The 25,231-nt window shown below is 42.1% G+C and overlaps 1 protein-coding gene across 4 annotated transcripts in view; it reads right to left on the minus strand.

Moving 5' to 3' along the window:
• The window catches only part of ankrd50 (ankyrin repeat domain 50), a 52,613-nt gene that overhangs the window by 16,117 nt on the left and 11,265 nt on the right, over window positions 1–25,231 (minus strand). For 2 of the 4 annotated variants that reach the window (XM_056382628.1, XM_056382626.1), the window contains exons 1-3: window positions 19,798–20,115; window positions 17,224–18,368; window positions 4,414–4,646 (exon numbers count right to left, since the gene is read on the minus strand). In XM_056382628.1, coding sequence (XP_056238603.1) covers window positions 4,414–4,646; window positions 17,224–17,735 — 745 coding nt within the window. In that variant the 5' untranslated portion in view covers window positions 17,736–18,368; window positions 19,798–20,115. The other 2 variants (XM_056382629.1, XM_056382627.1) reach the window with 2 other exon arrangements.

Here is a 25,231-nt window from a genome sequence, read left to right on the forward strand (position 1 = left end):
CACACACTAGGCTGGGTCAAAATCTGTGAAGGGGATTATGATTGAAATGAGGCTGTAATTATTTTAATGCAACCCTTAGCGAAGTGAAAATGCTAAAAAACTAAAAAGTAGAGACTTCAAAAACTCCACAATAAATACAATTTCTGCTTTATAATTCATTGCATAAGTCTAATTTGGAATTCCAGAAGTTATAGGAGGCATTGCTAAGCCGGCACAATATAAATTCTGTCCAATTTTGACAAATTGTCACCTTTATCAGTCGTGTGCATGTATGAAAATGATGAGAGATTGAGGTATGTTGAAAAAAAAAAAAAAAATGTCTGAGAGGCTGTTTCTATTTAAATGCCCAACCCCACTGTCTCCCACCTCCACCCCGCCCTCTCTTTCCCTTTTCCCTTGCTTTCCCTTCTGCCGGAGGCCTTGTTAAATTGGCACAGATTCTACCCGGCTCCAAACCAAAATCGCTGCCTAAGTGTTTCCACTCCGCTACCCCTATCATGGTCTTACAGTAGCACGGCGCAACGGAGGGGGGTAAGCACAGAAAAAGCAAGCTTCTCTCCATAGGTCGCCTGTCACATGGGACATAAAGAAGCAGAGCTAACAGATTGAGCATATTTCAGTTTTCATTATGATTCTGGGCTTATTTACATCTAAAGACTGAAGTTTTAGTCCCTTTCAAAAGGTAACACATGAAGACTTGAGGTATAATCAAAACTAAGTGATCATATAATGTAAGTCGGCCTGCTACAAAATTCTTGCACTCCTGCTCCCGGACAGAACAGTCTTTGTTTGTGGGGCATTAGCCGAGCGGATGCGAGCGGGGCATTCTGCCGCAGAAGTCAGAATGCCTCCTTCTTCCTGCTCGGTCTCAGAGGTGTTGAAAACTTCCCAAAGCACATTCCACTCTGAGACGGACACAGGGAATAACAGTTGAGCAAGGGGAAGAGCCGTTTCAAAATTCTTTCAGTAATCTTAAAAGCATCACGGCTGACTTCTGGCCCCCCGGCAACTTATGCTGCAGAATGACCTTGTGGTTAAAGGTCATTACACAAACTTTATCGACACTATATTCACACAACCACAAAGTTCCCATCGCCGCAGACCAGAGTATACTGGGAAACCCACACAACCTCCACCCCGGACGAAAAAGGCCGCTCATATAAAATAGGAGTTGGCTTCGCACAGAGCATGAAAGTGGAGGCTTTTGGCAGGTCACTGCCATCTCTGACTTGTAAACAATATGGAGGGTATTTTTAGGGGACACTTGGCCTCAATTTGATACTCTGAAGTCCTTTGGTCTATTTTCGGTCCTGCGCTGCATGAATAAGGAGCATTCAGACTGCTTCATAATAAGGCGCGCAAGTTAATGGAGGACACGGTAAGTGGGTGAGTGTGTTTGTGTGCGAGTCTACATCCATGTTATGTGTGAGGAAAAAGAAAAAGCCAGTCTTGCGGAAGAATTTCCAGTGTTGAACTAAAAGCGGAAGACTGAATCTAGACAAAACAAAGATGCTGCTAAAAGCATCAGAGAGGAGGAAGGCCAAGGCTCATTGTGGGTCTGCAGGAGCATCTCAATGCACAAACTCAATAGGATCCAATGAAAAGCTGCAGATTTTAATCTAGAACAGCATTTTCTTCCCAAAAAAAGGAAAAACATATGTCCTTCACTTCTTTAAAATGGGGTCATCAAATCTGATGTGTGAGTTTGGTTCTGTTCCTCCGCTCAAAAGGAGATTTGTTTTTTTGAAAAGCAATCGCCTGGCAGTTGGAATACGAACCTGACAAAAGCTTGGCCGTCATCAAAGAGGCAGCAATGAGATCCGGTCCAAAAAAAAAAAAAAAAAAGGAAAGAAAGAAAGAAACTAAAAGAAGATAACTGATGTTTATCAGATTGTTCCAAGATGAAATTCCCTTCAAATCATATCAAAAACAAAAAGAGCAGACAGCTCATCAGCTACAAGCATAAGTGAAGAAAAAGAAAATAGGCAATCACAGAACTCCCTGAGATTCTCTGAAGTAAGTTACAGATAAAAACTTGCCCATTAGCATTTACATCTGTGGCATATACGGCTATATATTCCCCTGCTGACTGCACTGTCAACTTTATATGCACTCCAGATAAAATCGGACGATTTAAAACTGTGGTTGAGGCCAGACACAGCAGACAGCACACATATACTCAAACACACACACACACACACACCCAGGATAAACCAGAAAATACGATTGAATGCAAATTGCTGCTGAAAAGAAATCAAATATAAAAGTTCTTCTTGTCTGTGGGCTCAAACTTTTTTGAGGGGAAAATGCTGTGAGGGTTGCTTTATACTACACTCTGATACCGATCCAGAATCTAATCAAGCACGGGCACCTACGTCGACGCTTTGATGTTAAGAGGAAAGTGTGGGTGGGTGTGTCTTTGCAATTATGAAATGGGCAGCTTGCATCACAGTTGTTTTTTTTTTTTCCTGAATTAGATGCACGACTCCCACAAAAGACTCAAAGGGAGTACTCGTGTCCTAAAATTAAACTTCCCCTCCCTCCAACTCCTCGCTGCCACTGTCAACACTAATCAGATCTACACTTCCACCAGTCTGACACCTACACTTTCACTTAATCCCAAACGCTGAGCCACACAATCATTTACTTTACTTGCAAAACTACATAGCGGAGTCGAGGTGTAAACACGTGACAGTCTAATGAGACAGGTGCTCCGACGATGGTGACACTGAACCGCTCCGCAAAAATTACACACAGCTGACAAACATAAAACAGGGCGCGAGTCCGAACGCCCTGCTGGTCGCACATGGGTCGCTGCGCCCAAATGGACCAACATGGTTTGAACCAACTGTGACCGATGATTATCGATTGATACGGCAGTTTTTTTCTTGATTAATTGTTTTTCTCCAACCAACAGTACAAAGCATATTCAGCTCACAATGACGGGAATCAATCAAATCAGCAAATCTTCACATTGAAGAAGCTGGAACCGGAGAATGTTTAATGTATTCGAGTCACCTGCAAAACTGTAAACTGCAGTTTTACACAGGAACTCAGCTGCTATTATGGGCATATACATTATCTGTATTGTTTGAATTTAAAACTGGCCAGCTAGTCTACAGCATGCCCACACATCTTGCCGTCCGACTTCTAGCATACCTGCAAAAACGTGGCTGCAGTCTACTGAGCACATGCCAGATTGTGAAATATACTGCCCACTAAAAGCCAAATGCTTTATTATGTTAGCATCTGAATGCCTCATTTGTGGATATTTTGTCTTTACATCATCTTAAAATGTTCCTCCTGACCACAATACACTCCCTGACAGAGACAAATGGAAACAAGATCATACAGGTTCCTGACTACCAGCCTATTGTGCTGCTACACACAACACAGCAGCTCCTCCACTTCTACAAAATGTTCATCATACAAACATGAGCAACACCAGCGAGAAGAAAACATAAAGATCAAGACGAGATTTAAAGCCTTATTCTGTCTCTTTGCATTCCGTCGCTAACATTCTCAGTGCCTGCTTTTATTTGTTCAATATCAATGATGTACAAAATGACAAATTATAGTTATCTGAACTACATCTATATGGGCTGTGCACTGCCATTTGTGCAGCCAACAAAGGAAGAAACCATGTAGCTCATTCAGCTTTGAACCTGGCTTCATGCATCCTCCTGAGTGGGGAGCAGCACAGGAACGGCCGCTTAGACTGCTGGGATATTACGTAACGGTTTGAGAGGCAAGCCGAGGGCACGAGAAGCTCCCACATTCAGCGGTTTTGGAAAGGTAGAGGGGGATATGCAGCAGTGCGAGCTTGCGGAGGAGACTTCCTCCCACACAGTCAGGTTCTTGATGAATGTTATTCCAGCTCATCACCACAGAGTAGGCTGCTGGGCTGACAAGGAGATAATAGCAGCTGGTACGGTACAGTGTCATAGGACGTCAAGGAAGTGCTGCAACTCTTTAAAAGAGTTCTGCGACGGTGACCCTAATCTTCTTGGACATGTCGCGATGTTGGCAAGCCTTTTGCGTCCGTGCTGTCTGAACAGCAGTGACAGAAAAAGGAAGCACAACGCAGGTTTTGTTTTGTAACCACGTTTTCAGGTGAAATGTATCATAATAAGACTGAAAAATAGTTGCTAGAAGGACGAAGCTGTGCTGACAAGTTCAAATATTGTCTCATTTATCAAACTGTCTCTTTACATCAGCTCAGTTCAGTTGTGATTAAGGTATCACAATTATTTTGACAATGATGTATGGATTTTGAAAATGCTACATACAACACTTTGAGTCTTTTTTTGTTGGGGGATGGGGGGATGGGATTACTTCACTTTTAAATTCAAACTTCGGCTTGAAATTTCTTCACTTACAGAATAGGGGCGGGGGAAAAGCTGCGATATTTACCTGTGAAGAGTTTGGTGATGGCCTTGTTCTGTCGTCGTGCGGAGCAGATGAGCAGGAGCCACGGAGGCAGGAACTCGTGATGACTGGCCAGGAGCTCGGCGATGGTCCTGGGGGAGCCGGGGGACGACCTCTGCTCCCCCTCGCCCAACAGACAGCCCTCGTCGATAGAGTCCACAAGCAGGAAGAGAGACTGCTGAGGAGGCTTCACGCTCAGGAGAGGCAAGAGGACACATCTGAGGAAAGAAAGACGAGGAGGATTTTTTTTAATCATGTTTTCATCTCAATGATTGTGCCTGACAAACGGGATGAATAATCAGTTTGTGGTTTTTGTGATGCATTTTAAACTAGCAAAAAGTTATTTTCTTTTAGGGCTGCAACACCAATATTTTTCAAATCAATTACTCTATCTGTATATTTACAATTAACTGACGAATTGTTTTCCATCATGTCAGAAAATGGAGAAAAGTGTCTGACATAATTTCCAACAGCTCGAGGTGACATCTTTAAATGACTTGTTTTGGTCTACAAAGATATAAAACTAACAACAGCAGAATCCCCAAAGCAGATCAGACAGGTATTTCATTGATTGACAACTGCAATGATTAATTTATTAATCTTCTGTTGCTCAACTTATCAGTTAATTAACTAATCATTTCAGCAGTTTTGGCATCATTACAAATCAGCAAACTAGCTGTCACTTGCTACTTTGCAATTTATGCTCGTTAGCTAATTATTGTAACAAGGGAGTAATGCTAGCATGGTTCAGGTTACAAGCTATCCTCACTTTATTTCTTTTGTAAATCACTTCTTAAATTTGTTAAGAAAGTGCTATATAAATCAAGTGTATTGTTATTATCATGATTATTATAATTATTATTATTATAATGCTAAATTTCATTATATCTTTAGTCTTACATATTAGTTGGTGTGACAAACTTTTGTGAGCCGTTACTGGTTTATGGCCAAATTAAACCAAAACAGATTTTTTTTCTGACTCCTACACACCTCTAATACTATAACATTAATAAAAAATATCTCCATTGTGTTTGGTATAAAATAATAACAATGCTTCCATTGTTGTCCTCCTCTGCATGGCACAAGCTTTACTCCAGGATATATTTGTTCCTACCAGTTTGCAGCAGTGCCACAACAACGACACACACTTATGGCGAACAAGAGAGTGATTTTCTTGAGGCGTATCAATCTCAGTTCATCAGTCTCAATTGGGAGAGAGTGTAGGCGTTTAAATATGTCTCCATCCAACCCAAATTGCAACCATTAACAGGCCCACTGCAGATCATTTGAGCTCACACAAACATCCAGAGCAGATACAGTCATTTATAATTCAGTGGGCCTTTTTTGCTCAACAAAAAACTTTGCCCGACAGCTAAATGCTCAGCCTTGAGATGATTTTAAAGATGTGAAGAAAAGTTTATTTAGCAACTATCATGATGGCTAAACATGCAAGATTTTAATCCAAGTCAAACCTAAACAAATCTCCCTGCAACATTAATATTGATGTTTGAATATGAACAGCCATTAAATTCAGCCCTGTGGCACGTTTTAAATGCTACATTAACCTCCTATCAATGCAAAACTGTAAGCAACACATAGAATCTACTTGCTCCAGAGCTAATGTGTAACTTCACACATAAACACTCACTGAAGCGAGATGGTTAACAAATGCATATTTTGTTCTATGATATGATGTTTGTGCTGGCAAGACTTCTGTTCCACTGTGACTGCCACCAACGGTTTGAAGCCAGTCATAAGACGCATGTTTGGGAGAATGTCATTTCCCAGGACTCAGAAAATTACTTCCAGCTCAGCTGGCTGCGATAAAGGATCTGAGGACTTCATATTAGTGACATTTTAATCTGGGTCTAGGTTAATTAAACATTTAAAGAGGGTTGAACAAATCAATTAATCGACATGAAAACTTGACTCAAGAGTAGAGACGGCCTCGGGGGCATCTGAGGCTTTTCACGGGTAGCTGTCGCGCAGATAAAATCGGTCACCTTCCAGATGATGGGACCATCTCTTTAACTACCAGTCTTCCTTAATGGAACTGACATTGCTTGTAAGCTTTGTCATAAAACACTAAAATACTGTTTTAATGAGACTTCCTCAGGATGCTCAACAGCCTGTCACTAACCCTGCGGCTCCAAAGCCGTTCCCTTTTTAAGCATCTACCACTTTAGGCTTACATCTTACCCCTAGTTCATTATCCTTAAGCACATGGAAGCAGAAATGGCTGGGGTGAAGGCCTGCGTGCTTTCAGTCCAAAGTACACACACAGGAGGCCATTTTTTTCCAGTGACTTCCCCTTGGTTACTGAAGAGAAGTGCCAGTGTTTGACTGAATTTCCAATATATTGGAATGCATTTGCAAATGTCTTGCAGTGGAACTACGCTGTATTGGAAAGGTTTGTGCTGATGATCTACACTAGGGCTGCACAACGTTTCATTACAGCATCATTGTAAGTGTAAACATGCACAATAGTCACATGTCGGATGTACAGAGTAAGGCGCAGATTTACTCACTGGTTGAAAATTCCTGTATTTATTCATATCACAATGTCAGTTCTTTCTAATATCGTGCAGCATTAGTCTACATCGTGCTACAGGTCTGTTTGCAAGTGTACAGCTGACTTTCAGGTGTTTTGAAATTCTATTATACCATGATGATTGGTACGATATGATATACGATATCATACCAAGAGACAGCACTACTTCTTAGACATTTCCTAAAGGGTTACCATTCTGAGGTAAGATGTCATTAATTGGACAAACATCCCAAAACGCTGTTGCCTTTCAAATCTTCGATTAATCAACTGGTCACTTCAACACAAGATGAAAATCCTTCAAAATGTACATTAGCCTCCCCTCAGCTAGACACTGGGCACTTAAATCAGGTTTTTTTCCCAAAGCCTTTACAATCTTCAGCTTGTACTCATAACTTTCTCCCGAGCAGTTTGAACTCTCAGCAGGAAAGAAAAGCAATGTTAACGCTCTCCAACCTTCACGCTCCGCCGTGATGTTGCTCAGCCTTTCAGAAACGCAGTCAATCACTCCTTCTGATGGCCGCAGCCCACAGAGAGACCTGCGGTGCCATCTGGGAGCCCTGCCAAAAGGAATGTCCATCCACAGGGGTGACTGTGTGTGAGAGTGTGTGTGAATGGTTGTGTCTGAGGCCACGCTGCCTACTGAGACAATCAAATCCACAGTGACAGCAAGTGGGCAAAACAAAGAGCCTTTCTTCTATCACAATTCGGCTACTTTGGGGCTGTCAGAGAGTCAAAAGAGGAGGACTGCAGACAAAGAAAACTCCATGGGATATGGGAGATGGAGAGAAAATAAGCTCAGGAAAAGCTGATTTAGTTTGCCATGCAGACCTGCAGCATACCTGAGCCAGAAAATTAAAAGTCTTTCAGCCACACGCGGTGGTCTTGGACGTTTCTACCAACTATTTTGGTTCTCGCTCAATTCCTCAACATATGCCCAAGTTGGTGCCAATTGCTATTTAAGAAAAGAAAAAAACAGGGGGGAAAGAGAGGGGGATGTGAAATGCATCTGATGCACCCGCCATCTGTCGCGTTGTGCTCACGACGGCGGCGGCCATTGCTCCTTCCACAATGTGCAAAGTGAGGCTTTCAGTGTGACGCTTAGTGAAGATGTCTGGGTCGACGGGGCAGCGCCGGGCACCGAGCCAGAGCCTTACAAATTTACACAGCTCATTTTATAGAGCGGGCGCGGAGCCTGAAATTCATGCCACATACCCAAACACCACCACACACACTCAACACACGTAAACACTGACCAGGAGGGTGACACACACACAATGCACATCTGGCCTCGACACCGCTCTGTTAATGGAAGGATGGCCGGCAGGTGAGTGCAGCTCTCAGCTTCAGACAGATCACCACGCAGAGTGATACTGACAAAGCCTTCCACCATTATCAGTTAAAAAACCAGAGGCCTTTTCATTAGAAGAACGCCACCAACCCCTCCCAACCCCCCCACCACCCCCCACCATCTCTTCATTTAGCATCGAGTCAATTTGGAGGGAGCCTGCTCAGCGTCTTTGAGAAGTCGGGAGAGCTTAGTGCCACAGAGCTGAGCGACAACAGCTGACTCATGCACCAGCTCATCCAAAGTGAAAGAGACAACTATCTTGCAGATTCTCCCCTCGCACTTTTCTTATAGCATTCTTACATTATGCATAACACTACTGCAATCATCTCGTTCAAAGTAATCACACTGATGAGGACAATAGGAGCGACTGGGGCTGAGAGCAAATGTTATCAACAGCCCGGCTCAAACAGTTTAACTGTATTCTTCCTGTTACATCCTCCATATGCTCTTGTGTGCTCCACAATCTGTTATCATCTCTCTCCAGTTTTATCTGATTGGACATAAACTCCAAATCCAAGGCTTTAGTACGGTTTTTCCAACGTGGATACGCACCGAATAAAGCTTCTTTATTTATTTTTTTATTTTACAAATCAAAGGCTTGATGCAGAGTGGTTACACAGGAGCAGAACCGCAATTACAAAAGCCGCGGACAGACATATTTACAATAATTTAAGCTGAGAGCCTTTCATTAGACAGATAACCCACTGAGGATGTCGACCTTGCGGCATTAAATTAGTTACTTTTCAAAACTACAGAAATGGTCATTATAATCATTTGTTCAAAACGACTGAGTGGAGAATTGGGCAGCGTTTTAAATAAATCCTTATTATGCTTGAACAACTGCATCGTGTCCAGGCACAAATGAGCTTAAAAGCATGACGACATTATTTTGATTAAACGTGCATTTTTATCAACGTCTCCCCTGACATGACGCTACTCTGCCCACACCTCATATCTCAGTGAATTTTCTGCTACATGCGCAGGGTTTCGCTTTTTAAGATTCGGCTGCAGTTTGGAATTTGCTAATGTCCAATTTGATGGATCTTTGCATCTTTATCTCTGCTGGCATGGCTCCTGGGATGGTAATTTCAAGTCTTTCAGTCTGTCGGCCGGTAAGTCCTCCACTCTGGTCCAAACTGAAATATCTTACCAACTCTCGGGTGGATTGCTACGACATCTATCCAGAAGTTTGGTTTATGACCAAATACCTGCAACTACATTCCCATGAGCCTCGTGCTCAATCAAACATAAGACAGTGAACATGTTAAACATCATAGCATAAACATAAACATCGTCATTGTCAGCGTGCATGCTGACGTTAGCATCTTGCTCAAAGCGTAGCTGTGTCTAAATATAACCTGGTATGGCTGCAGACTATTAAGTGTTGTTTTATTAAACAGCAAATGCTTTCTAATTAGAAATTAATTATAGGTCTTATTTACCAAGTTATTTATAACTAACTTTTTGTATCTGTTGCATCTAGATTTCAGATCTCAATACTTACAATACAGAGTCATGAAAACTGTACCAATCTGAGCTAGCAAAAGTTGGCATGGAACACAGACTCACTCTTGTTTCTTTATAATTTAAAAAGATTTCTCATGATATAAACAAAGACTTTATTCATTTGAGATGATTTCCTCTGTTAGGTTCTTGTGTGGCAGCTTGTGTAAAGTCAGTCACAACTGAGAATATCTTATTGGCCCCATATTTCTTTTTAGTTATCCATCCCTGCTATCTACAAGCTGAAACTCCCAAGCTTTGTGGACTTCAGGCCACACCTCAGTCAGTAATGTGAAAGCAGGTGTTTTCTGTCAGCTGTCAAAAGCCGATTACCTCATATAATGACATAACATCAGCAAAAACGTTCCTGTAAGTATTTAAAAAGTGCTTATTTCTGCTATTCTTTATATATGCTAGACAATGCGATTGCAATACAATTGATCTTGGCTTAATGGATTTACACAATCAATTCTGTGCTGGATTCCAAGCAGACAAATGCCTCCAGCTGTCTGAGGCACAATGTCCCAGAGACGACTGCCTGGTCAGGGGGATGCGAGAGGCGCGTGGGAAACAAATCTGGCGCCACTTACACACACATAAAAACAACTATTATTATAATTATTATAATAATATTATTGTCCTTAAAATGACAAACTTAAGTTGATGTCTGGTGATCTATGAGATGGAGTCTCATGACGTTTTTGATTCTTCACACTGTCATGGGACAGGTCACAAACAGTGATTGTTTTTATGAGGGTGGGGGCTGCATCTGGAAGTACTGTCCATCTGAAATCTAACCCTTTCCCCACCCTTCAACTACGTCACACCAAACTGTTGTTGCTACACAGTGCATTTCTCTCCTGACTTGCCCTTTCAAGTCAACTTATTTACCTTGTTAATAGGTTGTTAAAATTCCAGTTATTTGAAATGAGCTGGGTCTTGATTAAAGCATTAAAATCTTGCCTCTTCAATCAACAAGATCATACTTGTTTACTTTTATAACGCAGCCTATTAATGATTTGCAAACGTGTAAACAGACACACTTCTTTTCTGGCCAGCACACATACCTCAGATAACTATTCCAAATCCCCAAAGCTCTTCCCAACCCAGACGAGGTGTGCATTCCTGGCCGGCTATCCAATACTGTCAAAGGAATCTGAAATTTCATCCTTTTCAACCCCCTCCCTCTTCTCCCTGCCGACACTCCTGCCAGAGTTTGCCTCCAAAAACACTCTCTGCTCTCCTCCGGCTGTATGCACAGACACACAGCTGTCTGTCCACACAAATACGCGCTTTTCGCCAGGTTTTCAACACAAGACAGGTAAACCTGCAAGCCGCCCCGAGCCGGCCAAGACAGGATTTTGTACACGGCTTTACCTCGATTCTTGTAACAAAGGGCAGCAGTGTGAGCTCTGGCAAGGGAGAGATGAACAATCTAATGCTGAGGCAACTAGTCTTCATCAGAAAACAATCTTTATGCTGATTAAAGGCTTTAACCATTTGTTTTTCCAATCAGCTTCATACTGAGCGACGGGTCCTGCATAAACACAAACATTTCTGCCAGGGTTCAAACAATTTTAGTTATTTCACAAAAGAGATTTCAGTATATTTGTTTTTCCCCTTGTTTTCCTCACTGGTGTGAAGAGGGCAGACCCAGTTGGAAAATGGTGATGACACATATTTACAGCCACCAATCAGATTTCAGGAGTATTTTTGCTTTTGCTGCCAACGTCGTTTCTCAGATGCGATCAAACCAAATCCACATCGTCTTTATGAAGCAGATTCATTTTCGTTTTTGACTTTAAAAATTTAACTTTACTTATTTAGTTGTGAATATATAAAAAGGTTCCATATTTTACAGCCAAAACAAATCCTGCAAGGTTTGATGGTGGCAGAGCAGTGACTGCATCGTTGTGACATCACAAAGTTACGGAAGTCCTGACAGCTGGTTTTAAGGCTCAGATTGTGAATACAGGCTGTGTGCATTACTCTGCGGACTAAGGCTTTGATACTTTCACAGTATTAATATAGAACCTAGACCTGCTTTACAATCAAGAAAGACATGGAAATCTCACTTTACACAAGATGGGGCCTTTATAGAAGAGAAATACTTTAGATCTGAAACCAGGTTTTCAGGGGATTTAACCATTAAGATAGTAACTGAGGCAAAAATGCCATTTCCAAAATCACTGGTTCTAGCTTCTAAAGCATTTGCTGGTTTTTTTCTTTGTAAATCAAACATCTTTGGGTTATAGACTGTTGTTTGGATAATGTTAATCAATGTGAACACTTAACCTTTGACTGTGGGGAACATAAAATGTTCATTTTTCTCCATTTTATAATATTTTACAGACTAAGTGATTGTTTGGGAAGTAAAGCCCTGCCTCGCCCTAATGAATGAATCTAAACCTCCGATAAATGAGCTTGAGCACCGCAATTTATGAGTTTATTTATTGAGTGGGATAACAATAATATGAATGACTTATGTATGCCCACACAAGCATGTAGGCACATCCACACACACACACACACACACACACACACACACACACACACACACACACACACACACACACACACACACACACACACACACACACACACACACACACACACACACACACACACACACACACCATCCGACAGTGGTGTGGAGACAGAGACTGGCCTCAGATTGCTGAGTCATCGTTGCAGTCGCACCAGCGCTGCTGTTTCTCCTCATCTGCTCGACTGGAGTTGATGCGTCACACTGAGAGTCTTTTTTTTTTTTTTTGTTTGTAAAATGTGGCCCTGATCTGCAGCAAGTTTTCCACAGCCATGCACCACATGAAAGGCACAGGGAGGACGGGCCGCTTTCATTTTGCGTCCCTTAGCCCCAATAAGAAGCGCCACTCGACGTGCAACAGTCAAAAAGTCAACACAAAGGGGAAAAAAAAAAAAAACCACAAAGCTCCTTCACCAACTTATAAAAAAAATGTATTTTCTTCAGACTGAAATGTGCCCCAACTTGAACTGTGTTCAAATTGAGACAAAGAGAGGCCACAGGCACATTGGTGAAATGACTAATGTCACGTTCTTAGACGGGTTTCTCTCATTCGGGTAACCATTAGATCACAGGATGTCACGTCATCTTTGCAAATGTCTTCATATTTATTTATATCTCTGGCTTTGCACCTCACAATTTCCTACATCCGAATAACTTGAATTCACTTGTCAAGAGGAACTTTAAAAAAGTTAGCTGTAAGCCGGTAATGCTACGCTGTCTTGTGAAATGACAACTTTAAAAAAAAAAATATATATATCCATGTTCACTGGAGGATACAAGACTAGATCTAATCATACTTCTGCATTGATTACAAATCTGAATTATCAACAGTTGTTTGGAACAAAGCAACAGGGAAAACGTTTACAATGAAACGTTTGATGTTTCTGCCAGAAAATCAGCATTTTTAATCATTTGTGGAAGAAGAAAAAAAAAAAAAGTCCAAGTTGCAGCATCAGTTTCTTCCGCAGACACGCTGAGGGAATGAAACGCTGCCAAGAACCTTCACATCTTGTTCACAAATTTAAACCATGGTCATTCATCATTTCTGAAGTCAGTGCCCTTTGCAGAGAAATAGAAACTGATCCAACTGCAATATAAACTTAACTCGGTGCTGAACAGCCCGACAGCAGATCCACATAAAGTCACACCTAGACTAAAAGGCAGCTTTGTCCCGTCAGCAAAAAAAAAAAAAAAAAAAAACCTGTTGCCTTTAGTGTGACCCACATGACTGGGTTAATTCCACCTATTTGAAGCCAGCTCTTTTGTCCTGAAGGGAGAAAGTAAAGCATGGTGGGATGACAGGAGGCTGACTGGTTGTTTAAAACTCGCAAATTCATTCAAACTCCAGTCAAAACACGGCAGTGGCCTTTGATAAGACTAATGAGACCGAGGAATGTGCTTTGGTTTTGTCTAGAAATAAAATCCTTGGTGATACACCACAGTCCAAGTGTCAAAGCCTTCAGATAGCAGCGATGGCAATGAGTCTGACCCATCTAAGAAGTCAAGTCAGTCAGTCTGAACCAGACATCAGCTCAGACTGGTAGACAGAAGACAGTTAAGACTGAGACTGCCTCTTATCTGGAGAACTATGGCTCATGACCTGTGCTGGTAGACAACTGCACTACTCATGCTTCACAAGTAGTACATGAAATAAAAAAACAGTCCTGTAAGGCTCAGTGATACCAATGATATCAATATTGTGATATTAGCAATTATACTTCAAGTCAAATGTGAGGAAAACCACAAAAAGTAATCTTAAAGCCATTCAAAAGAAATGCTAATAATACATTTGTACAGCAGAAAATATCATTTTACCTCTTTCATTACATTACAATATGATTCTGCTGAAAGTCAGTGAATGATTGTATTTTACTGCGCACATATCCAAATGTAAAGTTCTGCTTCTACCTCAGCTACCACCAGTGGTTTAAATGAACCAAGTACATTCATTCAATGCATTTACAATGTATGTAACATATGTGGGTTTTATAAAGCTCGTTTTCAATATTAAAGTAACTAGAGATGAGACTGTGAAACACTGAAGACTTAAGTGCAGGGACAATTATATGCTTATATTATCATATGTAGGCCAATAGAAACAGAACTCAACAGTTGAGTGAAAAATAAAATGTGAAACTGTGTGATTTTTAAATACTCAGAAGATTTATACAGAGTTTGGTTGGTGGCTAGTCAAGAATTTCTGAGGTGGGTGCACTTCTGCCAGAGGAATTTGTAGTCATAACTTTGGTATTTCCAAAGTCCTGTTTGTGTGGTGCTTGAGTATTTCCATTTAATGTTCCTTTAAACTGAAATTAACTCCACTTTGGCCAGCTACTATATTACATTACTGATTACATCAGTTTTTAAATGAGTACTACATTTCATACATATTTACTTAAGTAAAATTATTAATATAAGAACTTAACCTGAAATTTCTGCTTTTACTTAAATACAGGTTCTAAATGTTACCACTTATATTTCATATAGTTTGACTCTTTTCATGTTAGAACAGCCATAAAACACAGAGCTAAGGTAATACAAATGCAACAATAAAAAGGTGGAAACAAGTGTGTAAATAGATAACAGTGCAGTGTGGGGGGATTTGTATATAGAAAATCCCACACTCAACTTTGAAACCTCCACAGTCTGGTTGACTCTGACGCTGCAGACGTACAGATTGGAAAAGCTACGATCAAGTTGCACAGAGAGGACGTAAACCCGTGTCTGAACCAGTTTCGGTGTATTAACACACGACTGGTGATTACTATCAACAAACAGAGCTGTTTGTCTTTGACTAGGCTAAAGAATTTGGCAGGGCCTCATGCATTCAGTCACTAGCTAACGTTTAAAATCACAGCTAGAAGTGGGGTAGGGGTGGGGAGGGGGTGGTGGTGGTGGGGGTGGTTGGAACTCGTATAACTTTTATTGAGTGAAGTACAGGCCTCAATCTGTTCAATCAAAATGAGGTATGCACCCCCTGTGAGTCTTTATCCCTGATTTAAATTAGTGGTTATAATGTAGGAATAATAATAAAGTTTTACATGGTTCTATTTCTTGCTCTGGTTTTATTTTTTTTCATGTTACTGCCAGATACAGCCGACAATCTTGGCTTTCCTGAAACTAGATAGCATCTAGACCAGCAGGGGAGCCGTTAAGATTATTTGTGTACAACGGTGCCCGGGACATTTTTACACCTGAGATGGTGATAAGGCTTTCACAGAAGTGCTTATTTGCCTCTCAAACAAAACAGGCAGCGCCGATAAAGCCCGGTGTCTTTGTTGGGTGCAAAACGCAGGGCCCGAGGTCTTGAGTGTGACAGAATATTTGCTTCATGAGGCCGCGTTCAGCTAATGTGACTGTCTGCAAAGGGCTCTCGACATCCAGCGTGACACAGACCAGAGCTGAAGTGAGAAGTCCGTCCCCGCTGGGCTCACTCTTCTGTTTATGTCCCTACGATAACCTGCCTTTTATCTCAGAGGGTCAAACTGAAGTCAGAGTCATCGGCATGATTACGAGCAGATGACAAGAGGAGCGCTCACTTCCTTGGGAATGAGTATGTTTTAAAAAAAAAAAAAGCTGTTGACTCTGGTGAGCATTTAAAAAATGATTTACCTTGCTGAACGTTTGACCTACTTTCCCCCCCCCCAGTGTGTGATGTTGAGATGGTGCAATAAGCGTCACCAGATGGCCAGACAAGAAGCGTGAGTTTTGTGTGTGTGTGTGTTTTCAGTGCTGCATTCCAGCCTGTGTTGCAGAGACTGCCTGACCTGTGCTGTGGAGACAAGTCGTGCAAGTAACCCACATACACACAGGCTCACGCGCAGCTCCCCGTCTAAAGCCTGTGTCTACAATAACAGTCCGTGTTGATCATGTTACATGCCCGGGCAAGGCGCTGGAAGTCCACAGGCCTACTGTACTTCAGTTTCACCTCGTCTTTCTGCAGCGCAGCGGCTCGGGTCAGCCGGTAAGTCAGCCAGCCGGTGAGTCAGTCGCAGTTCAAAGCTCCTTCCACATGAGTCTCGGGAGCCACCTGAGCTCGGCTGCAACTTAAAAATATCTGACCTTTCTTGAATCAGAAGCCAAGCGGGGACAGTCCCACCCAGCATGCCTCACCAGGGGGGAAAACCAACAAAACCATGACATGAAATAAGTGGAGAGGGCTGCTGGGGCGGAGCTATGTGATGCGTGTGAGCAGCAGTAAAAAAAAAAAAAAAAAAGGGAGGGGGGAGGGGTGCATCAGGGTCAGAAGGTGGAGAGGGAAGGGAGGGGGAAGGGGGTTGGCTTTGCATTTTACATTTCTAGCCAAACTGAATTCCTAGATTTCCAACAGTACCTGGAAACACCGGGGTGGAGTCACAAAACGCATGTTTCTCACAAATCATTATTCTAAACGAGCACGTCTCCTGCAGAGCAAACAATACGCAGGGTTTATTTTTGTGGGTGATATCATGTAGCGCTGCAACAGTCCATTACACATTAATTTGTTGATTTTTTTTTTTTTTATATATATATCAATCACTATAAAAGAGTAACTATAAATATCTTAATTTGTCTAACCATCAGTCCAAAACTCAGACATTTCATTGATAATGATGCACAGCTGAGAAAAGCAGCTAATCCTCACATTAAAAAGGAGCTGCATCCTGCATTTTGTTTCCTAAAATTTGATTGTCATCAATTTGTTTTCCTGTTGATCAACAAATTGTCAGCAATAATGGAAATGATTAGATCTTCCTCCGTGTGAAGGTGTGCTGATCAGTGAAATCATCTGGCTGTAGTACGGAGGAGGAGGAGGAGGAGGAAAGTAAAGAGGAGAAGTGAAGTGTATTTGTGTTTGTGTGTCCTTACCTCTTGAAAGCCTCTGTGGGGTTCCTCTCACACTCTCCAGGCTGCAAAGTGCTCTGCACAGCTGGGTCACGCACCTTCTCCTCATATCCCGGCACCAGCCCGCTGCGGCAGATCTGACCCACCAGACCCCGGATGAACCCGCCGACGCACAGCGTGTCCGAGTCGTCCGCCCGGCAGAAGTGGAAAGCCAGGCTTTGCTGGTGCAGACCCCGGTGGGTTCCCTGCGCGGACGTGGGCCACAACAGCTCCGTGCACAGCGCAGTCTTCCCGCTTCCCGGCCCTCCCACCAGCAGCACCCCCCAGGAGCTACCTGACTTGGTGGATCCTGCCGTCAGGCTACCCGGATTGGATGCGCCCCCGCAGGGCGCCAGCGGCGGCTGCTGCTGCTTACTGGGAGTGCTGGTCACTCCACTGAGGTTGTTGGTTTTCTCCTGGAGGCAATGCTGGATCTTATGGAAGACCCACTCCCGGCAGTAAAAGCGCTTCCCCTGCAGCAAACTGGTTTGGGCCATTTTGATCTTGTGCTGCTGTTCCACCTATTCCTCCTCTTCATAGGGGTCCCTTCGTTCTGCCCCTCACATTTTCAACTCCCACAAAGCCCAGCTGTACATTCGGAAATCCATTTTGTCAGCCAAAAATGTACCTCTCAGAAAGCAGGTTGCACTTAACTGTACTCGGTATTGATGTTAAGAAGAAGGAGCCGGGATGAATGCAACTTGAGTGAAAGTGGAGAAAGAAGCAGAGCTGCTGTAGATGGCAGGAAAAGCAGCAGAGCCTTGGTGCGTTACAGAATATCTAGGTCAAAATTTAAAAAAAAAAAAAAAAGGACTCAAACCATAGATTTTCCACCAACTTTTTCCAGAGCTTTCCCACTGGTTGAACTGAGTGCTCCTTGTTATTATGAGTGTGTTGCTTTAGCATGGCGGAGGGCATGGCAGGGCACCCGGCTCTTGAGTGCATCCACTGGCAAACTCAAGCCACCACCGCTTGATACAATTAGCCATGGGAGTTGCTGATATATTTCCGCTGATGCATTTCAGATGCTACTGGGGGTGACCGAAGCGCGTTTCCATTACATTAGCATGAAAGAGACTGCCAGTGTAGAGTCAGTTTCTCCAATAACATGCTAAGTCCGGCTCTTTCCCCTGGAAAACAGAGACAGAAACAAAAGGCCACATTAGGACACAACCTCAAATACAAGTTTATGCTTTATGCTAATGCACGATTAACCATCGTAATTACTCAAAGAGGTGTTTGCATACAGAATTTACACTCTCGGAACCAGAGATGAAGCAGAAAATCCGGAAAAACATACAGTACATTTATCGATCCCTTCAGCCTTTAACAACATATCCCTGTATAAGCTGCAACAGTTTGACACTACTTATTGTGATGCACGTTATTCGTACAGATATGTCCCAACCTACAGAGAAGGGTTAACTCTACTCCTGCAGCTACAAAAAGGTGGGCGAGTTGGTTTTCGGTGCTTTCATCCTCCAGAATCCACATCACGGCTGGCCTGCCTGCCCTGCAACTAAATTCTTGGCAGGGGTTCGTCCAGTTTCTCTAGTCTATCCACTGACACCCCCAGCCCCCCCTTCCTTCCTATGTGGCTTTAAATCCCAAACAGTTCACATCCGTCCTGTACTGTAGGGGGGGAAAGAAGTCCAAAATGAGAGGACCCTCTTTTCCTGCACTTACAGGGGTCGCGTACATGGGTGGAAGTGGAGGAGCACCCCCACCTTAAAAACAGCTTTGTTTTTCTTTAAAAAAAGGTCGCAGAAATCTTTTTACAGAGTTAAATGCAGAGTGCATGTGATAGTCAGTGATTAGGAAGTGGCGTTAAAGTGCAATGATGATGGATCTTTAAAAGGGGAAAGGGCATTCAATGTAAGCTTCTCCTAATTTGATTTCAGTCGCTTTTTTAGCCAACTGCTTCTCTACACTGGAGCTAATGCAAATATTCCACAGCCTCTCCAGCCAAGAAAACACACACACACACACACCCAGACACACACACACACACACACACACACACACACACACACAGTCTTGCTGGATACTTTGCAACGCTGCCAAATAACATGGAACTTACACGGGCTGCCATACATCTCCACCTCCCCGTGTCTATGGGGCGCTACCTGCCTCCAACACAAAGCTCTCCAAATAAAATGTTACACACATTAAAAAAGGAGAAAGGTCAGCTGTGTTTTGAGGCGGGAGGCGACAAATAATCTACCGAGAGCCAAACGACACGGATTCACTCCAGTTGACTGAAGAGGCAGCGCAAGTCTTTTGTATGAGCAGGCAAACCTCACCCATTTCAGATGGGATACAATTTACACCTATGGGGGCTTTTTAAAAAAAACAAAAAAAGCCCTCCGACCAGACTAGCTAACAGTTGCGTGCTTTAAGGGGCAAAAACCCTCCAAAATAATAAACGGTAAACGTCGCCCGGTTGTTGCGCTCCAACAAAACTGTTCCTTAAACTTCATTTAAGCCGATAGGAGCGTTTCGGTGTTTTCGCTACAGTTTCAAACGTCTCTCTCAAACCACGAACGGTTTTCCTCTCACCTCTTGCCGATTCCTCTTGCTGTTTTTTTTTTTTTTTTTTTTTTTTAGGAGAGAGAGGGGGGGGGGGGTTGTTGCTGTGTCCGTAGTCAACACCCTTTCAGTCCACGTTAAAAGCCAAGCAGATGAACCGTGCGACCGTTTCCTCCGCTGCAATTCAAACCCCTGTTTTGTGCATTTGAGCGGCGTTTATGTCTTTCTTTGAATCGGTCTTTTCTGTCGGCGTCGGCTCCTCCTGCTGCCCGACACAGCTCCACAGTGAGCCGACTGACTCTCCGCCTCCAAACACTCTGCATTTCTCCCAACTGCATGCAGAGCACACACACACACACACACACACACACACACACACACACATACACACACGCCAATGAGCGGCGCAAGGTCTTATGGGACTTGGAGTTTTACCTTTCTTGTCGCCATTATTAAAATACAAAGAGGTGGTCAAATATAAGTTGATTAAAATACAACAACAATAACAAAATACGTTTTATATTCTCATCACACCACCAATCTTTTTTTTTTCTCTCCACAAAATCAAATCCAAAATTCACTCTGTAAAACTCCAGTCTGTATTAGTATAAATTAGCCTTACCTTTACCTTTAGCTAAAGAAAATAAAGTAATAAACATGTGTTTGTTATATTTATATGTTTTAAAGTTAATTAATCAAACAATGAAAGCAGTGAAAACTACCACAAAACCCTAAAGGGGGCAAATTAGGGAGTAACACTACATGTTGCATTTATTTATTTATTTATTTTATTCTATTTTATTTGCTATATGATATGATATCATATGATATGATATGAGTCCAATTGATTAGTCCAATTTCATCCTATGCAAAAAAGTTCAGCTATACTCAAAATCTTTTAGTCTTTAATTGCTTTTTTTTTTCTCCACAAAATTAGGTGGAAATTGATTTTCTTTTCCACAGACAAAGAAATCAACAGACTGCACCGACTGAACTCCTGGTGAAATAAAGTAAACTGAGTTGATCGAATTGCGATATTAGTCTCATAACACTGTGAACCTTTCCTCCACAGTCTTAATGACTACTTAAAATCCTGCCATGAAAATAAACAATTCAAAGCAAAACAAATCAGCTGCCACTGACTTTCAAGTATAGCCTGGAAATTTGAACACTGGCCTGTAGGTCTGAGAAGAAAGACATGAAACAAAATTTGATTTGTTGTAGCTGGTTGCTCAAGGCTCAAATCTGTGGTTTGTCTTTCACACAGACACACACACACACGCACACGCACACACACACACACACACACACAAGCGCGTGCATGTAGGAACCTTGAATGCTGGTGGTGCTGCTTTGATGAAACAGTGGAACATGTCCAGGAGTTGGCATGAGATGCAACAATTCCATCTTTAAAAGCTTGTCATGAAAATGATCAACTCCACGGTTTCAGTCCCTCCTTGGCTTTTCATTGCAGGAGCTCTGACAGCTCTAATGTGCAGCAGATTGACAGTACGACATTGGACAGCCAAGTGCGAACCTGCTCTCAATCAATGAGATCTTGTACTCAACAGAATCGCAGTGTGTAAAGTTGTCACTTCAGCTATACCACAGATCTGACTCCTTTTTTATATAAAACGGGAGAAGCATCAGCTGCATCCCGGAGCAACCTTTGTGATAACCATATCCCTTAATACTCAGTTATGTGTGTATATTTAGGCATCCACTGGAAAACAATCGAACACAATTTAATGCAACACATAACGCATTAATCAGAAATCAAAGAAAATTACTAGGTTGTTGCTTCCACGGTCGAACTGTTAACTGTGATGTGTTTTCAAACCTCACAGCTGACACACCAGATGTTGTCATTGTTAGCGAGCAGCAGGCAGATGTGTGTTTTGGAATTAGATTTTTTTTACTTTTGACAATCATTCGAAGAGGCCTTCCTCTGTCATGTCACGCACGATATATTTTTTTTTTCCCCAAAATTGTGTTGCAACGATGCCAGTTGAAGAAGAAAGAAGAAATTAATTTTGTTGCATCAGCCACTTTGAAAATGAAACAGCAGAAATGTGAGATTTTCAAAAAGTGATTTCCCAAAGTTTGTTTTCTTTCTTCCCTGCAGCGGGGATGCACACGGGGCTTTCGGGTGGATGTGTTTTGATCAAACTGGAGACTGCTGATCTTACAACATATTTATCACTCCCTGGAGAATTTCCTCAGGGACTTTTTCTTTGAGGTGAAGCTGCAGCAGGTTGTACCAACTGACAGTGAGTTACCGGATGATGCTGTCTCGTCTGGGCTCACATGATGATAATTCAGTCTTGTGTCGGAGTCCATTTCCACTTTAAATTGTGTTTTCTGAAGTGCTGAACTCCATGTTTGGGGTTAGGGCTTAGTTTGGGTTAACGTTCGGTTATAGTTAGACATCACAGAGAGGATTGGTCGAGGTTCGGGCTAAGGTTTGCTTCAAGTTAAAGCAAGACGAAACACTAATCAGTGTGGAAACATAATGTCACACAACACTGGCAAAGGACAAGATGAGCAATCTCAAACTTTCAGAGACAAAAAGACACTGGAAACTTTTTAAAAACACAATTTAAGATTCTGAGAGTTGGATAAACCCTCAGCGACTCCTGCACTTAAAGAGTGAGCACATTTTCTAACTGAGAAGTGTGATGACGTTGACTGATGAAGCAGAGTGATCGTAGACTTGTCTCGTGAGAAGTATGACTGTGACCTACACAACCAGCAGGTCAGGGTGTGTTTGCAGACCGAGGCGATGATGAGCAGGATTCCTGTGACATTTCAGTCATGGTGTGGCATAATGATAATGCAGAGTCCAAGTGTCCAAAGCCAGTAACAGTTATTTATTACGACCAAAGCTGGATTCCCCACCAAGGAGCTGCTCCAAAGTATCACGTTTACTTTTCAATTTGTTGTGAATAAATTAACTGATTGCAAATGTATTTAAGAATATGCAAAGTTTTCTGGAAGTATCAGTTAAGAAGGATCCTGCATTGCTAACTAATCTTTGTTGTTTTTAGGGTTGGGTGTCGTTTAAAAATCCCAGCGCACCTGGACCCACCATCCAGCCTCGCAGGATCTGGTTTCTCTAAGTGTTTACCTTTAATCTGCTATATTTTTATTCAGTCACTTAGAAAACAGTCAGCCAATCAGAAGACAGGCTCAGAGCCTCCTCTCTTCTGATTGGCTCACTGCCCCGTTGTTACTAGACCTCAAGGGGAGAGAGAGGAGAATTAAAACTACATTGAGATGGTTTTTGGTTCTTCAAACGACAAATACATCTTCTTAAAGATATATAAAGCATCTTTAGATCTTGGTGCATGCTGCATGCTTATTGGCTCACTGTAGCTGATGAGATTTACTCATTTACTCCTTAGGTATTCAAATTTGGTTTCAAATGACAAGGCATTTTTTGATCCTTGATGTAGTATCATAAAAATATCGAAGTTCGATACCCAGCACTACTTATTTTAAAATCTACTTTTACAAACTTAATTATGTCAGGTTATTAATGAGCTCTTATGGTGCATATTTCTAAGAGGGCAACCTTTCCCTCGGGGCTTAGAAATTAATATGGCCTATACAGAGAAACCAAATACTCCATGTCTGAAAATCCAACAGTAATATGATAGAAACTTCTGATAAGGAAGGTCCCGTAAACACACTCAGTAGTGAGCTCCGCAAACATATTAGAAGTCCCAGTTGGATCATTTCAGGAACATTACTGATCTTTTTTGTCAGGTTTATCAAAGAGCAAAACAAGCACTCCATTGAGATAATAACAGCGTGGAAAAAAAAACACTATTACAACAGTAGGAAGCCTGCTAATTGGGGAAAACAAAACATTTTCTCAATACTTACCATCTGTCCTCTGTCAGTCCTGTAACGAACCAAGAATGATTTTCTTTTTTTTCTTTTTTTCTTTTAAAACAGTAAATATCACATCAGGGACTCGTGTTATTGAGCTTCATGTCACGGTTTTGAGTTTCAGTCCGCTCATTTATCCTTGCTCTGATTCTGCCGATATTTCAGACCCTGCCTGCCTTTCCCTCCAGGAGAATCACCCGCTCCTCCACCTCCCACTTCACCTGTTCACCGGTTCCCCCCTCCCTCAGTAGCTCCATAGTATATATACCAGTCTGTTTCCACTTTCACAGATGCCTGCCTGTTTTGGTCATGATCCTTTTTTTTTTTTGGATTGTGCATCACTCTGACCCTTTGTACTCTGTTTGGCTGCTTGGAGTTTTGTATCCTTGTTTTAGACTCTTTACTTTCTGCCTCCTGAGTTTTGCTCTTGAGTTCCTTTTTTTTGTGAACCGTGACACTTTGTGTGTAAAGAAAACACGTAGAGGTCGGTGTTGTGGTGGATGCATCTGTTGTGTTGGCGTGACCATATAGAGCTGGCAGAATGGAGGTGCCCCCTGTGGATTCAGAGAGGAAATAAACAAATCCATATATTGCTCTGTGCTCTCCAGACTCCAACACTGTTTGACCTCACATGATACCTCACCTGCTAACGCCTGCCCCTCAACAAATAAACAAGAGAGAGACAGCAGGGAGACGAACTGCCCAGGTGTTGTAGTTCACTTCTGACTCCAGGTAACTGTACGGCTGCACCTAATGATTTTCTTCTGCTGTTTCTGATTAAACCTGACAGCTGCAAAATGGCTTGTTTTACTTAAGCAACCGTCCAAAATTCAAAGAGATATGATTCTTTTTGCGTGAAAAATAATGAAATAATAAATCACTACAAATCTGTTCTTTGTTTGTTTTCTGTTATTCAGTCATTCCAGCTAATAACAGTTTCAGCACTACAGTGGAGCAGTAATCCATATGTAAAGGTCGTTTTTACTATAGCGCAGTAATACTCGTTTTCAAGGCATCGCCAGTTCAGCTTTTGCATTTGTTGCTCGCACCATCTCATGCCTGATGCTTGTTTCCTAGAAGTCATTACATCTCCACTTTGTTTGGAACACTGCATGTGGTTATAAGCATCAGAATTTCCCCTTTCTGACCAAGAAAAACAAACTAGGATTGGCCTTCAAGTTACTGTTCTTCTCAAATGTTTTCTCCAACCACAGTTTCCAATCATGGCTGTAAACAATATTGTCCTTTCAAACATTTTTAAATGAGCATACAGATACATAATTCAAATTAAAGGTCAGTTGATTAAAAGTGACTTCCTTCAAAAGTTTCTAGAAACTTGTGAGCTGCCAAATACACACTTTACTACAGGAGTCCACTATTCGACATCCCTCTTCCTTTTAGGGATAAAAGATGCGTAATTAGAATAAAACTGTAATTAGCAGCAACAGCCACAGCCAGAAGCTCAAACTTCATTATGAAAACATCTATCAAAACACCATTACCGTTTGGCTGAAGGGCCAAAAATTATATCACTGTCATTTTTAGGCCACATATTCAACTTGATGACAAG

This window comes from Seriola aureovittata, chromosome 8, assembly GCF_021018895.1.
Source record: "Seriola aureovittata isolate HTS-2021-v1 ecotype China chromosome 8, ASM2101889v1, whole genome shotgun sequence".
Lineage (NCBI taxonomy): Eukaryota > Metazoa > Chordata > Actinopteri > Carangiformes > Carangidae > Seriola > Seriola aureovittata.